Consider the following 17791-nt stretch of genomic DNA (forward strand, 5'->3'; position numbering starts at 1 on the left):
TTTTTGGAAACACAACCCATATGTAATCAGTAATGCCAACCTGCAGATAATTTCAGATCGGTGAGGAACCAATAGAAAATCTAGAAGTGTTTATCCCATTGAGGTACTATTATACTGGAGAGAGCCTTATATCGGTATATAAGCGTCATAAGCGTGTAATGTTATGTCCTACTTAGTAGGACATAACAAAGGAGTCGGTCTGCATATTTCATGTAATAAAAGTGTTAATAAAGGTTTTTAGTGAACATTTAATGCTAGATATTGTTGAGTTCTGTGGTTCCGCTAAATAATAAACCATAAGAATGGTCAAAGAATGCCTCAAACACGTGGATTTAACATTAAATACGTAAGTTTTGAACAACGTTTTTTGGGCTTTTCAATCGGTATTTTTGTAAGCTAAAAAGATAATTTATAAGTTTATTAATCCCCTATCCGTGCTATATATAGCATTAGTGCTAAAAATGTCAAATCAATTAATAATTTGGCTATAAAAATTGCACAGCTTTTTACGTGTGTTTACGGATTCTCATCACTTGAACTATAGTTAATCGATATCATGAACTAATTAAATTACTTTCCTGTATCATAATGTACTTCGAAATAATCGACAAATAGAAATATTCAAGAAAATAAACGCACACTACTTATATGAAAAAAACACAAAATGGCCACGCGATGACGGGCTAAGACTACATCTATACTATAATACTTTATCTATGGTTTATACTTACGCCATCTAGTTAAGATTGTTAAAAGTGAAATTAAAAAATTTAAATGAAAATCCCTCATTGGTGACACAGATTAGTGGTATTGGTGACATTTGACAAGTGAGTGACATTAAAGGAGTGAGCAGTGAACACATTGAGACGGGCCGTGCCGGGGCTCAGCGTGCCGGGCAACTAATACTTTCCATATATAAAAAAGTAATCTGTGACGAATACTATACTCACAAGCAGGTGCCGGGGCTCATCGCAAAAATCCGCCTCAATACAATTTGTATGGAAGTGGATGCGCGTATCGCTCACTGTGTCGGGGCGCAGCGGATTTCCGTCAATGCGACAAGGCACTGTCATCCCTTTTTGGATTTGAAAGGGATGACAGTTGACACGGGACACCACGATGTTGCTTTTTTTAATTTCTTCCAGCCGAAGTGCCATAATAAGAAAAAAAAAATGTTGTCAATGTCAAAAGACTAATGACATTTTAAGTTTGGTCGTGGTTTGGTCGCCGTCTCTGAAGCTGAAGTCTCCGGACTCCGAAGTCCAAGATAAACCGAATAATATAATTTTAATTTGCACTGTGTTGTGTTATCATCGAGAAACCGGATAGTCAAGGTTTGCTTTAACTCTTTTTTATGTTAATTGAAATAATTGTGTTGCTAAATGAACAAATTAAGTATTGTTGTTGTTAGACTTACTAGTTACTATAATAATTTATAGTAATATCATATTGAGAGCTTCTTGGTTGTAAGATAAGAAATTTTCACTGCTGAGGATTAAAGGTCATCACATGTTTACTCAGGACAAAAAGTGCTGTGTAATGCTATCATAAAATTATTTGAATAACAAAAGTACTAAATATTATAAATATAAAGAATATTATAAATATCTGTTAATATAGTACATTTTATAAACAAAAGTTAAAAAATATATTTTTTATAATAGGTAAACTGCAGAATGTCTGAACTCCGTTTTGATGGTCGTGTTGCTGTGGTGACAGGAGCTGGTGGTGGTTTGGGCAAAGCATACGCCCTGCTCCTCGCCTCCAGAGGTGCCAAAGTAGTGGTCAACGACTTGGGTGGTGCGAGAGATGGAGTGGGAAAGTCAAATTTTGCTGATGCAGTTGTCAAAGAGATAAAAGAGAAAGGTAAGATACAACTAGAAACAAGAATTAAATGTGTTAACACCTCCATCGAGGGTATGCAGACACAATAGATTTTCAATTGTTATGCGGCAGCCGGCTGCCGCTTGGGGATTTTTGGGTTAATGCAATTACACTACTATACTGTTATATGAAGTTATTGTTAAAAAATAAATAAACCTACTTTTAACTTGTATGTTTTAACTTTGTCTAATACATTGGAATATCTTATTCACTGTGTAAGTTTTTATCTTTAATATCTTTATAGCATAATTATAGAATATTGCCATTGAGGATTATTCAATAACGGTAAAATGTTTCCAAATATTTTGGTCATTGTTACCTTACAATAACTTTATATTGTAGAGAAGCTTCATATGTAATTGTTTTTCTTTTTTACTTTTTGTACCTGTATCAATCTTTTCATTAAGCGGACTTAATGTGTGTACAATGTACATTGTTCAAGGTCAGAGTGTCGTATATTGAACTCTATTGTGTGATAACAAATCAACATAATGTTGTAAGCTCATAGTCACAATCTAATTTCTTTTGATTCTCAACATAATTGTCCATAACAAAAGGAGAGAAATATGTAAATATGTATTGTTCATTGTATCATAATTCATAACCCTTAAATAACCAATCTAATTTTAAATTAAAACAATGATTTTGTAAAAGAAGCCCAAGTCAAATAGGTAAAAAATGTAAATTGGGTATTTACAGAGTTAATTTACAATTTACAGAGTACACTATGTATTTTTTTGTATTTTAGGAGGTGTAGCAGTTGCCGATTACAATTCTGTGATTGAAGGAGAGAAGATAATAAAGACAGCACTTGACAATTTTGGGCGAATTGATATTCTTATTAACAATGCCGGAATACTCAGGGACAGAAGTTTCCAGAAGATGTCAGAACAGGTACATTGGATCTATCAAATTATTTGTTACTTACTGGGCTCTGTAAATGTTTTCTTCCCAATTGGTTTAAATGCCGCAATAAAATGCCAAAATAAATTTTTGTATAAATACATTTTTTATAAGTTGAAGATCCTGATAACATTATGTTATATGTATTTTTTTCAACATTTACTTTATAGTTTTCATGATTTATTGTAATTTAAAGAGAAGATGATTGATACATAGTATTATGTTGTTTGTAAAATTTGTTTCATCTCACCAGTAAATTGTTTTTAACCCTCCGTGTACGAGGTGGGGTATGTTGATAGCATTTTTAAACGAAAAAAGTATGCGAGTTGGTTTCCTCAATAGCTGCAAATAAGACGTTGCTGCTTTAATTCCTACCAAATATTCAGTTCTATGTCTATCACCAATTCTGTTACATGTGCTTAAAGTGCGCTGGGGTATCACATACCCCACCTAGTACAGCACGTAGCTAAAAAAGTAAGTGTAACTTCTTTTGTTTTTATTTAATTTTTTTAACTTGATTAACTTGATTCGAAAAAAATAATATTTTACAAGCTAGTTGTAGATAATTTGTTTAACTTGATTCGAAAAAAATAATATTTTACAAGCACTGACTGAAGAAGATGATGATTGTGACGCTGAGCTAATGAATTCCGAACAAGAATCGGCTGGTAATGAAGATCATATCAGTGATACCGGATATGGCCTAAACTAATATATAGGAATACTGGGCACATTTGCAAAAAATATAATATGTCCATTATTATGTATTTTACATACTAATTTTTGTGTCTAAATAACTGTCAATATTAAGGAAACTTAAGTGACCAAGATCTATTTCATATTGTTTATTTTAAATTGATATTATAAATAGGTTAAAACTAGGTATACTATAGTCTTAGAAATTGAGAAAAATTTGATTGTAGTAGGTTCCATTTTATTTTTGTACTGAAGAAAAGATTGCATAGTTTATAGTTTGAAGAAAAAGTCAAGTTTTTGTATTTTTGCTTATAAAATGTATTTTATATATAAAATTGAATTTATTTTACTTAAACCAATTCATTATTAGATATTTAAATATACTAGAGATCGCCCAATGGTCGAAATTCGATCTTACTTGCAACAACATTAGGACTACTATCTATATTTTGTAAAAAAATATTGACTTCATCATAGTTTTTTTCAATTCTTGTCTCTGGGACTCAGCTGATCTCAAACTGGCCGTTTAAGCATTAGCAGCGTAAATAAAAAAAAAATCAATAATCCATTTTAAATTTGTCAACTTGTTGTCAACAGCTTCAACCATAAACAATAAATAAGAGTATAATTCATATGTATAGGCTCGTCACTCAAAAATCTGTCATTTTTCCTAGTAGTAGTGTCGTAGTGTGTGTAACATTTTATTTGTTAAAAATATATATGATAAAAGCATAATTTTAAAATAATATTAGCTCGATGCACTCCTTCACCATATAAACTATAACTGTGAGAAATTTCATGCACCTACGTTTCCCCATTTTTCGTAAAAAGGGTTACAAAGTTTTTCTCTCACGTATTAATATATAGATTACTTATTATTTTACAATCACAAGGAACAATTTAACTGCCTTTTATTGTTGGGGTATGTCACACCCCACCTAGTACAGCATGGTGAGATTAGTCACCTAGTACATGGAGGGTTAAATGTAAGAAAGTTCTAAAGTTTATAAAAATGTATTCATTTTTATAATTTTCAATAGGACTGGGACTTGGTACATGCAGTCCACCTTAAGGGTGCCTTCAAAACCACACAAGCGGCCTGGGACTCGTTCAAGAAACAGAAATATGGCCGCGTCATTATGACCACAAGTAATGCTGGACTCTTGGGCAATTTTGGACAGACAAATTACAGGTAAATGCAGTGGGAGGTCAATGACCTAAGTTTCATAGATTTGTTTTTAGGGTTCCGTATCCAAAGGGTTGGACTATTACTGAGACTTCGATATCTGTCTGTCTCCAGGCTGTATCTCAAGAATCTCAAAGTGTGCTCCTCAGAGCCATGGGGCTCCGCAAATGCATTGTGGGGGCTCGCTCGCGAGACAAACATTGTTTTTTAGAAATATCATCATTCATCAAACACCAGCATGGAGACAATTCATTCAAAGAATAAACATTCTTTTTCTTCTTCTTTAATGGCAGTTTCGTGGATTGCCAATGTCAGAGTGTATCACATTAGACTTTGCTCTATTTAATGTAGGTCTGGTGAAGCAACAAGGGTATGGTTAAATAATTATATTAGTACATATTTACAAGTTGATTCACCTAAAACAAAAACGAGTGTTAGTAAAGACATCACAATTTAATATTGTTAACACGTATATAAGTATACAAAATCTCAATAAAAGGGGTATTTACATAACTTAAAACCGATTTAAAATTGATAGGACGAGGGATGTAAGTTGTAACGTTTGACGACCTCTGTGGCTCAGTGGTAAGCGCGTTGGTAGCTCAAGCCGGGGGTCGCGGGTTTGAATCCCGCCGACGGAACAAAAAGTTTTCAATGATCCCGGGTCTGGATGTGTATTAAATATGTGTATGATATACTTAATAAAAATCTTAAATATATGTAAGTATAGTATAAAAGTATTAAATATATTTCCGTTGTCTGGTACCTGTAACACAAGTCCTTTAGGTACTTAGCACGGGGCCAGATTGACATGGTGTGAAGCGTCCATAGATATATAGATATAATTGGGAAGACAGTCATATAGGGATGATTGGTTTCTAAGACAGCATTCTTTTTTTAGGGTCCATCTAAAATGTCACTTTGTAAAAGGGTTCCTCGTCCAAAATTTTGAGAACCGCTGAGATAGTATATTCTAACTTATGTGTAATTTTAGTGCCGCCAAAATGGGACTGGTGGGATTAGCCAATACCCTAGTCTTGGAAGGAGCGAAGTACAACATCAAAGTGAACACAATCGTGCCGACGGCAGCCTCGCGACTGACGGAGGACATCCTCCCACCGGATATGTTCCAGGCAATGAAGCCAGAACTCATTGCTCCGGTTGTGGTAAGCATCATACACTGTCATTTAAAAGACCTAAAAACTAAAAAAATAAATAAAATATAAATATTTTTTTTTGTTTTTTAAAATGGTGTTGGGTTTGAGTTATGACATGGTTTTAATTTTTAATCTAGTGTTTTTATGTATTACTGGATACACAATAAAAAAATCCAATAGGGATGATGACAAGGTCAAAGATTAGCGAATTTGGTTAATAAAATAAAGAAATCACGGTAAAAAATAAGTGTTCCCAAAATTTCAGCTTGATAGCATTTGTATTTTTTTGTTATGCGTTTTCAAATTTGGATATTCAAGTCGAATTTTTTTTCAATTAAATTTCTTAATATTTTATACAATTCGATAACTTATGCAATTAAAAGCAACTTTTGTTATGAAACCACTTTCATAAACGCAATATTTAATATAGCTGTCAAACAAAGTTGTCTCCCGATGCGTACAAACTACGAAAGACTGACGTCATACTTTCGTAGCACTTTGTATGGAGCGTTTCGGGCAGGTCTTTTTTATGAGATATTTGAATTGTCATATCTTGGTGAATTTTTAAGCTATCAGAGTCATTCTTTTAACAATGTTTCTATTTTTTAAGTGTCTTTCAATTACCGATAAGAAAAAAAAAATAGTCATCATGCCTATTGTCATCGACGCAGAGTTTAGGTTATCAAGCATAGCTAGCTGGCTGGCTCACCGCGTAGCCAGGATTCTATATAGGGTGGGGCCATAGGTCTTTGCGGGGGGGATTCGATCGCGGATTCTTGGAAATCTATTGTTATCGCGGCCCACTTGGGCCGTGGCCGTTTGGAAGTTGATAGGAAACAAATTATGAGACAACAGACAACAAACATGGATTGAATGCCTCCCCTCTTACCCCGCAGCTCTCTCCGCTTCACGTTTAGGTATGAAACTCGTGAGCATTAGATTTTGATATTTAATAGCTATCTACTGCTGTCTTAATACAATTTTCTGTAGATTGTGACTCACTTTTTGGTAGTTTTTTTATCAACTTCCATGAAGGATTATTTTTAACCGGAAAATTTCCTCCAGGCATACATGGTGCACGAATCTTTCCCCGAAAGCGGATCCATCATTGACTCGACTCTCGGCTTCGCCAGCAAGGCACAGATTGTGAGATCCAATGGTGCACCCTTGAGGTAAGTGTTTCTTGTAACTATCCTCCTAGCTAGCTTTGCGCGGGTGTAACCTAAATGAGTAGTACATAATCCCCGCATTCCATTAAGCGTTAAAAACGATCAAAACGCTCAAAATGCCTCCTATTTTGAGCATTTTGATCGTTTTTAACGCTTAATGGAACGCGTGGTATGAACATTTTGCAATATGACAAGTTTAGCTTGGTTTCCTTTTTGTGTCTATTGCTTGACAACTTCATTTAAATATTATATTAAAGAAAATTATGGGATATAGGATGATTTTACTCAAAAATCTATTTTATTTAAATGTAAAAAAAGCTAAACTAAAGAAAGTAGGAATATCACGAAGTCTTCAAAAGTTTTTCATTTCAGAGCGAAGCCATCGGACCCTGTCACAATAGAATCGGTGAAGGAGAGATGGTCGGAAGCTGTGAACATGGCTGACGCGAGACACATCGAGAAGATTGCCGACGTTACTATAGATTTAGTGCAGAAGTTACAGGTACGTGTATCTTTGCAGTAGGTGCTCTGTCTGCTCGTTTTCAGGTCAATAAGGTCCTTTAAGAAGAGAGCGTATTCCCTCTTAAAAGGCCAGCAACGCACCTGCAGCTTTTCTAATGTTGCGAGTGTCCATGGGCGACGGTAGTTGCTTTCCATCAGGTGACCCGTTTGCTAGTTTTGCTCCCTTTATTTTATAAAAGTTATATAATTTTTGTACTTTAAAATTCAAACAGGAAAGTCAAACGATCTTCTTACGAAGTCAGGTCATACTCATGTAGCCCTGAAAAGGTTATGGACCTTTGGATTTCAGTTGTTTCAATGTTCAAATTGATTAAGGCCATTTGGACTTAATATGATTATTATCTACTTTTTACGAGAAGATGTGAAGGCACAATCACCAAAAAATTTAATTATTAATATCTTTAATGGTCAATTAGTAGTTTCGTCTACTTATTCTGAAATAGAAATAATATTATTATATTTTATACTGGTATCAAAATAAAAACTACGTATTTAGTAAAGAAGTGCTTAAATGGGTAATCAACTTTATGATAAGACTTTAAAGTAATTTTATTATTAAGTAATTTAAATGAAAATATTAGACAATGATATTAAAATTATCTAACAATTATAATATTTATACAGAGGCAAGATTTGTTTTTTTTGTTAGACACTAATAATAAAACACTTGCATAGATAAAACTATGATAATTAAATAAATATACACTTTCCTTGCACTTATTCCAAATTATTTTAAGATATTTATTACAAAATTGTTTAATACACGACCAGTTTCGAAAAAATCATCATCAGGTGTCTTCTTTTTCGAAACCGGTTGTGTATTTAACATTTTTGTAATAAATATCTTAAAATAAAGTGGAATAAGTGCAAGGAAAGTGTATATTTATTTAATTGAAGATGATACTTATTTGTGCTATCTTTATTGCGTATTTGGTTGACTGGGCATGCAATTTGACTCTTACATATTTTATGACTCTATATAATTATTATTATATTGTTAGGTATGAGGCTAAACTAGTATTAAATTAACTCTTTTTACCTATAATGCATTCCACATGGGTAAATCCAAGTAGTTTTCCTGTTTACTCATACAGGCAGATTTTCCCATGATCCTTTAGGGTTTTGTGACAAAAGTAACTCGATGCTGTATATTTATTAACCGACTTCCAAAAAGGAGGAGGTTATATGTCCGGCTGTGGGTTTTTTTTTAAATAAGCAATTCAGTATAGACATTAGATATTTGTGTTTCTAGTAAGTAATAGGAAATTCTAAAGCGATTTGGTGATATAGGAAATTATTTTTTCCTTCCATACAAACCATATTTATTTGATGTTAATCGACGTCTGTTAAAGTTAATGCTATGCACGTTATCTCTTTCGTTTTTCATACTAATGAAAGAGAAGATACAACAAGCCATTAAAACTATAGTTTGTGCGTTTTAAGATGATATGGGTGACAGTTTTCATATTCCTTGCTACGGGTTTTTTTTACAAGAAAACAAAAAAAATCAAAATGTAATAAATTATATTCCAGCTACAAAAACAAATGTTTCCTATTTTTGTTAATGAATAAAAATGAAAAGTTGCTAAATGCTAACTTATTAATATAAAATTATAAAATATATTAACTGTGAAATAGGAGTATAAAATTATTGTTACGAAAACATTTGAAAAATGTTAGATGCATGAAACGGAACTTATGTCAATAGAGATTGACTCTGTTGAATCGAAATCAAATCGATAAAAAAGGGCAGCCATCTTAAATCGCCGGCACCACTGAAATGTCAGTACGAAATCGATAATTTCGATTGCAATTCCTTTACGAAGTGATTCGATATTTTTAAATTATCGATTCATTTTTGTTAGGTAACTTCCCTACTATTGTCAATTATAATGTGTCACGCATATCATCATAAAACGCACAAACTATAACAGATGTTGGTGATATTGGACCTAAATATTGTATTTTCAATTCAATATTTTTTAGGACTTCGAAGAGCGCAGCAAGTTGGACGCCGAGAACAAATCGTACTGGACCACGTACAAGTACAACTGCAAGGACTTGGTCTGCTATGCCCTTGGCGGTGAGTTCACACTACAATATTATATACCAGGGGTTCCCAAACTGTGCGCCGTGGAAAATCAAGAGGGGCGCCGTGAGTCGATCCTCCATCATTAGCCATAACCACACAAATATTATAAAACAAAATTATAATATTATGAATTATACAAAGCAGGCAGATGATTAATATTTGTTTATTATTATTAAATTACTTAACTGTATCTTTTTGTAATAGCTAGGTAGAGAAGGGCGCTGTCACAAAATATTGACTTGACATTGAAAAAGATTGGGAACCCCTATTATAGACGACTTTACATTCTCTAATATATTGTCCTGAACTTCTTTCTTATCTAAGTACAGTGCACGCAGAGCGAATAAAATAAATCTATTTCTGTTACAAAAACAATATTTCATATTTTAACCCCATTACTAGAATGGCTCGTCATTATAACGAGCTCTTTTTTAAGAGCTTGTCAGCTTTTGCTTACAGTAAAGAATAAAGATATAGACAATAGACATATTTATTCATAACATAAATAAATTTAAAAACTCTTTGATGAATGTCCTTCAAACCATATTTTAGCACTCTCAGTACCAATGCAGCATTTTTTGTAATTCAAATATCGGTCATATTGTTATATTTGTTTAATATCATTTAATTATGTACTTATAATAATTTGTCACTCAATTTGTAATGATGTGTAAGTACGCCCATAATTGGTACATATATACATGAGAACTTTATTTTGCTTTGAACTATTTTATATGTGTGTCAATGTATGTACTGTTGGTGTACCTTATTAAAGTAAATAAATAAATAAAGATGTAGGTTACACAATACACGCTCAGTTTATCATCAGTTTAGCCCATCAATCTGGTAAGATTGACGCGAAACTGAACGTCTAACCAGTTGATTGACGGACTGTTAATTTCTTTATTATGTACTTTTTAGCCATCAATCTGACGTAAATCTCAGATGAGATTGATGACAAACTGAACGTGTAAACAATATAATCATAGTAAACATAAAATATATTGCAGTAAGTCATCAACAGTCAACACGAAAGAAATCAATACGAAAGTAATAATATAGAAAAAACTTATTTCAATAACTGAATGTAAACACGGCTTAATATGCGTCTTCTGCACTGATGAAATGACGATGAATGCGAAAAAAACCAACTGATAAATGTTGCCACGACCAGACGACCGACCGACGCAGAAATCACGAGACAAACGGGAATATAATTTTAGATGTCTTTGTTCTTCAACTCTACTTCTATACCATCAAAATTTTATAAAACTTTCATGTTCAGATGCTATCAATAACCAAACAAATTCAACTTCATTATAATATAGCAATATAGATTATTTACATAATATACAATTGAGCATAAAGATAATGGCGATATTCTTAATGTTATCTGACCTTGTCCTTTGGACCTCAATATACATAGTACATACCTAATTATAACGTTTAATGTTTATGCAAAAAAAAGATACAAAATCAAACAAGACTCGAATACCTATACCGTCGCATCGACAAGATAGCTCCCACACCGATTTTGGCGGTGCGGGCTATTGAATCCAGGCCAGCTATAAAGAGTTATTTTATATTGTCCTGCATAGCTAGCACAAGCACGTAGACAAATGAAAAAAACTAAATTTTGACAGTTTTACCGGAAAAACACTGGAGAAAAAGTTTCTTTCGTATCTCGATATCTTCCGCTTTTGGAAATCTATAATGGCGGCTCTCGACATAGGCGAACGCGTTGGCCAACGCGTCTGCAGACGCGTTGGCCCAATGTGTAGAACGGGCGTTCGCGCGTTGGCCGTAGGTATTTAGACGTTGGCCAACGCGCGAACGCCCGTTCTACACATTGGGCCAACGCGTCTGCAGACGCGTTGGCCAACGCGTTCGCCTATGTCGAGAGCCGCCATATGTCAAGCATGACGAACCGCTTTTGACATTTAGTTTCTTGATTCTTTTTTTATTGTTATTATGGCACTCAGGCGTGGTCGCAGCCTGAAATTTTGGGGGGGTTTTTTTATCTGCGCCCTCGGACGTTTCTGGGTTCACAGCAGCTGTCTAAGGTCGGACGAAGTGGTGGCTAAGGGATAGTTAGAAATTTCCTTTTATTATTTAGCAAGATTTTGAGATTTTCCAATTTTACCTTAGATTTTGGGGGTGGTCATGTCCCCTGTGACCCCCCCCCCCCCCCCTTCGGACCGCGCCTGATGGCACTTGGCTATAAAACCATGGCTAGTGTCGAGTAAATGGCAGCAAATAAAAAAAAATCGATGTATAGCAACCCTGTCTATAGCCGGAATTATAGTTTTGATCTACAAACTACGAATAATAAAGTTCCTTAGTTTTTATTATTCGTATTTCGTAGATCAAAACTATAATTCCGGCTATAGACAAGGTTGCTACACGTCGATTTTTTGAATTTGCCGCCATTTACTCGACACTGGCCATGGTTTTATAGCCGAGGTGCCATAATTAAAAAAAAAGAACCAAGAAACTAAATGTCAAAAAAATAATAATTGCCGTTGCTTTGGTTGCTATGGAAAGAGTTTCTTGTCTTTGTCCACTGAAACTCAAGTCGATGGGTGGGGCCATGCTCGGGAATAAGATATGTAGACATGGGAAAGAAACTGCCATTACTTTCTTCCGAAGAATCGACTGGGAAACCCCGTGCTAGCTACGCAGGAGTACGCAATATATGCCATTATGGATTACGAGCAAAAAAAGGCCTAAAATCACGTTCGTTGTATGGGAGCCCCCGTTAAATATTAACTTACCTAGTTCTTAGTATTTGTTGTTATAGCGGCAACAGAAATACACAATCTGTGAAAATTTCAGAAGTCTAGCTATAGCGGTTCTTGTGATACAGCCTGGAGATAGACAGACGGACAGTACACGTTCTGACCACTACTGGTCAGAAAGACCATTTTCTCTGACACTGTAGATCACTAATGGCGGTTAGCCTGACTGAAAACCAAGATCTGAACCACTACGGAGCTGTCGACTACCAAAATATTTTATTCCAAGTAAATTCATCAGATGAATTACTACAATCTTAAATATAACATTTTTTCTTATGAGCTGCCCCTGATTTCAAAATGACTTTAAACTCAAACTTTAATTTGCCATTTTGTACCGAATTTGTACAGTCACTTGAGGTACTAATGAAATGCATCATTCTTAATTTAAATAGCAAATGCGCTTGTTGGGTTACTAAATAGTTTGACCTTGATTTTATATTGTGCCTGTAGCAATATAATCAATAGACATTTAATTGTTTATTATGTAAAGACGTGTAAAAAGGGGGGGGATTTTATTCCAGTATGATTTACTGGAATGGAAAAACTGGAAAAAGCTTTTAAAATCATCTTTAAGATGAATCTGCTAATGACATGATTTTCTGAGCGTTTATTTTTTTCTTTACAAAAGAATGAATAATATACTTTCCTCAGTAATAGATATAATATCAGAAGGTAGTAAATAATAATAGTATTAGTAGTACAGATATTGGTAACTAGGGGTCTGATAACAGACTGATAGTCTTACTATCAAATTAATGCAAGTAGGTATATTTACATATTTTATTACAATATACTTTGAACTCAATCATAAAAAAACGGCCAAGTGCGAGTTGGCCCCATGCTTGCTGATTGCGGAACCCATGAAGGGTTCCGCAATCAGCAGTAAGGTTTACTTTTATGAAATTAAGAGGTTTTTGATTTATTTTAAGTTGATTTAATGAAAGTTAAATTAAAGTTTATCATTTATGCTGCCTTCCTTTGGTAGTTTATGTAGTAACGAGCTTTTGCCCGCGGCTTCGCTCGCGTTAAGAAGTATTATTATATACAAACTATCATCCCCTATTTGAACCCCTTGGGGTTGGAATTTATCAAAATCCTTTCTTAGCGGATGCCTACGTCATAACATCTACCTGCATGCCAAATTTCAGCCCGATCCGTCCAGTGGTTTGGGCTGTGCGTTGATAGATCACTATGTCAATCAGTCAGTCACCTTTGAGTTTTATATATATAGATGTACATCATATATTTTTTTTTAGACTTATCATGCCCCTACTTTAGAAGTTAGAGGGGGGTTGGGGGACACGCATTTTACCACTTTGGAAGAGTGTCTCTCGAAAACTATTCAGGTTAGAAAAAAATGATGATTTTTGAAGACCTATCCATAGATACCCCACACGCATAGGTTAGATGAATTTTTTTTTGTTTCAGTTGTATCTATGGGGACCCCTAAAATTTTCAATTATTTTTCCATTTTTGTATCACAATCTTAAAGCGGTTCACAGACTACATCTACTTACCAAGTTTCAATAGTATAGCTAGTTTCGGAGAAAAATGGCTGTGACATACGGACGGACAGACGGACAGACAGACATGACGAATCTATAAGGGTTCCGTTTTTTGCCATTTGGCTACGGAACCCTAAAAGATTAGAATTCATACGAGGGCTGCTATTTATGTATCCGGAACTGGCCACTTACAAGAACAATATTTAAAAAGTAATTACAACATTTAAAAATAGAACTCTTTGGTTGAAGAATACATTTTGTTTCATGTGACTGTCAATTATTTTTCCATTGTGGCGTCATTTTGAAAATTGCGTGTCTTCATTTGCCATGGATTTAACGCGTGAACATTTTCGTGCAATGATTTACTACGATTTTCGGCGTGGGCTAAATCAACAACAGTGCTTTATTCAACTCACCGCAACTTTTGGAGATGAAGCACCATCAAAAACCACTGTTTATCACTGGTACAGTGAGTTTAATCGTGGGCGGTCTATGCTCACGGATGAAAATAAAGAAGGTCGCCCAAAAACAGCTGTTGTCCCACAAAATATAGATGCTGTGCGGGAACTAATAATGCGTGATCGTCATGTTACATATCGCGAGATAGAGGCGTCCTTAGGCATAAGTATGACGAGCATACATAAGATATTACACGAACATTTGGCTGTAAAAAAAATATGTTCGCGTTGGATTCCGCACAACTTGACAATCGATCAAAAACGGGCTCGTGTCGATTGGTGCAAAAAAATGATAAAAAAATACAACCGTGGTACGTCAAAAGCCGTTTATAATATCTACACAGGTGATGAATCTTGGATTTATGCATATGACCCCGAAACTAAACAACAGTCAACGGTGTGGGTGTTCCAAGATGAGCCGAAACCAACAAAAGTTACTCGTGCAAAAAGTACTTTGAAGCAAATGGTCGCCTGTTTTTTTGGAATTAATGGACATGTGGCTACAGTGCCATTAGAGAATCGTAAAACGGTTAATTCTGAATGGTATACGACCATTTGTTTACCAGAAGTCTTTGAAGAAATAAGAAAGGACAACCGACAACGCAGAATCATATTACATCACGACAATGCTAGCTGTCACACCTCAGCTGAAACAACTCAGTTTTTGGAGGGTCAAAAGATCGAATTGACTGGTCATCCGCCGTACAGCCCTGATTTGGCACCTAACGATTTCTTTTTATTTCCATACGCGAAGAACAAATTACGTGGTCAACGTTTTTCGAGCCGCGAAGAGGCTGTTGATGCGTTCAAAATGCACGTTTTGGAGATACCTCAATCAGAATGGAAAAAGTGCTATGAAAATTGGTTTCAGCGTATGCAAAAGTGTGTCGATCATCGCGGCGAATATTTTGAAAAGCAATAAAACCATATTAAATGATATATGTTTGTTTCTTTTTTTAATTTCGGATACATAAATAGCAGCCCTCGTAGATTATAATATCTATAGGCTGTTTTTTTTTAAATATTTGTTCGGCACTTTTTATCTGATTCAACTTTAAGATTAAATATCACCCAAGTGCAAAAGATTTGATAAGTTAATTTAATAGTGAACTTTGTTAAATGTAGCAAGTCTATGTAAGAGATACGAAGTACACATATTGACCGATAAAACAATAACATTATGAGTATGACATTATGAGCTACAGTTTATCACTAAAGTTAAATATGGAACACGACTGTCAATAATAATTATTATTGTGTTCTTAATCAGTTGATATGATGATAAATGTATTGTTATGTAAAATTTGCAAAAAAGTTGGCCACATGATATCCCAAAGTTTTTGCAACTGTAGAGAAAGAAAAGTTGTACAGAAGTTTTTTGTCTTAAGCTTTAGGGAATATGATATTCTATGTAAAATAGTTTTTACTGCAAGGCGCAAACCCTCAATTCCTTACATTTTGCACAGTAAATTAATATAAATAATCCAGATTTTGTTTTGATTTAAAATCATTTTCCCTGTCCAAAACCCGGTACAGAAAAACGACAGTTTTGAAATTGCAAGTTCATCCACTCATGTCTTCAATTACACGTCGCATCCTTGTCCCTGAGGCCATTGACTTTAAATAATAAATAAACTACACCCAAGTTACTCCACTTGACATATCCAACTAATAAAAACCCCTTCTCCAACCAACCAAGAATTTTAGTATACAGGGGTTTCGGGGGCGATAAATCGATCTAGCTAGGAATCATTTTTAGAAAATGACATTTTATTCGTGTTTTATCGAATACCGAGCAAAGCTCGGCTGTTTTACAATATACAATTTTGTTTTAGTTATGTAAGCCGTACAATTTGCAATGGACCCCAAACTAGGCAGAGCCTGTATCTTGGTGATCCTTAGTCTTTTCAGTTTACATAATTTACAGATTAATGCGGCGCTTACGATTTGATCATATTTTATTAACCATAGTTAGAAATAAAAAGTTTTTTTTAGTATTAATTTTACAAAAACACGAATCTACACAGTAATAATAAATGCATACAAATATCTGATTATTTTCGCAGCTGATGATGAGCTAAAACGTTTTTTTATCATTATGTCCAGTGGGTGCATCTGTCGTCAACCCCGGTGACTTACGGTTCCTGTACGAGAGCCATGAGCAGTTCGCGGCGCTGCCGACGTACTTCATCCTGCCGGGGCTGGTGTTCGAGTCCCCGGTCGTCAGCGAGGCCATGCCGCCGGGGAAACACGCTGATTTCACCAACGTGAGCTACAGCCTGAGAAGTTTATTATAGTAATAACCATCGAGGAAATTGATTCCTACGCAGTTGACGGACGGTCATGTGGTCGGCTTATGTCAATTCAATGTTAGATCGGTCTGCGACCAAATTACTTAGGTCCATCTGCCTAGGAATCAACTTCTCTGATAGTAGGCACATAACCTTTCGCGGTTGGTGGTCATGATTTTGACGTTTAAACTTTTTAAAATACAATGGCCGTTTGATGTAAAGAGATAGCCATGAACATGAACTTTCGTGGTTGGTGGTCATGATTTTGACGTTGTCCTTTGAGAATACTAGCTATGGCTTTTTACGGAAAGAGACAAAAAAGTAAAAGTTTAACTAAGAAAATAAGTCTGTTTAGCTGAAGAATTTGGCTATACTAAATCCATTTTCAGCGCTTATTTAAAGTGCATATATATGCACTTTAAATAAACGCTGAAAATCTTCGGCTAAACAGACTTATTTTCTTAGTAAAGCTTTCCTACTTTATTGTAGGGTTATTTAAATACATTGATAATTATTTTTGTCATCTAGATTCTGCACGGCGAGCAGTACATAGAGTTTCGGGGTGAACTACCGGGTAATGACCCACGCTTGATGACTTCTACTATTTAATTTTTCTAGATTCTGCACGGCGAGCAGTACATAGAGTTTCTGGGCGAGCTGCCCGGCACTGACGGCGAGTTCGTCGTCCGCAACTACGTCGTCGACGTGCTGGACAAGGGCGCCGGCGCCGTCGTCGTCACCAACAGTGAGTATGATGGCAACTTTATGGCTTTGAGCTGGCCTGACACTTCGAACAGACTACGACGCTAACGTTAGCTTTGAGGTGGCTTGAAGGCTTCAAAATACACGGAAATTAAAGTCGGATTTAAGGTTTAAGTATCGACTAGGTACTATGTACTATGTGAATGTTCATTTATGTATAATGTATATATTTGTTGCCGATATTAATATCAAGAAATAAAAAAAAATCACGTGTATTTTATATCCGCCTTAAATATTTATTTAATTTATTTTTTAATACTTGCTGCTAAAGCGGTAACAGAAACACATTGTTTGTGAATATTTTAACCTTTTAACCGTCGAGCTTAAAATCAATTGTCGTACCTCTAGCGCCAGCACCATAAATCGAA

The 17791-nt window shown here is 34.9% G+C and overlaps 1 protein-coding gene across 2 annotated transcripts in view; it reads left to right on the top strand.

The window, feature by feature from the left end:
* Window positions 1-1211: 1211 nt before the first annotated feature.
* Window positions 1212-17791, top strand: part of LOC121737018 (peroxisomal multifunctional enzyme type 2-like) — a 30583-nt gene continuing 14003 nt past the window's right edge. For both annotated transcript variants that reach the window (XM_042128533.1, XM_042128534.1), the window contains exons 1-10: window positions 1212-1334; window positions 1665-1866; window positions 2633-2778; window positions 4524-4675; window positions 5664-5835; window positions 6892-6998; window positions 7368-7497; window positions 9504-9600; window positions 16477-16637; window positions 17280-17406. In XM_042128533.1, coding sequence (XP_041984467.1) covers window positions 1677-1866; window positions 2633-2778; window positions 4524-4675; window positions 5664-5835; window positions 6892-6998; window positions 7368-7497; window positions 9504-9600; window positions 16477-16637; window positions 17280-17406 — 1282 coding nt within the window. In that variant the 5' untranslated portion in view covers window positions 1212-1334; window positions 1665-1676. The remainder of the gene's footprint in view (window positions 1335-1664; window positions 1867-2632; window positions 2779-4523; window positions 4676-5663; window positions 5836-6891; window positions 6999-7367; window positions 7498-9503; window positions 9601-16476; window positions 16638-17279; window positions 17407-17791) is intronic.

The sequence above is a fragment of the Aricia agestis genome, chromosome 20 (genome assembly GCF_905147365.1).
Source record: "Aricia agestis chromosome 20, ilAriAges1.1, whole genome shotgun sequence".
NCBI lineage: Eukaryota > Metazoa > Arthropoda > Insecta > Lepidoptera > Lycaenidae > Aricia > Aricia agestis.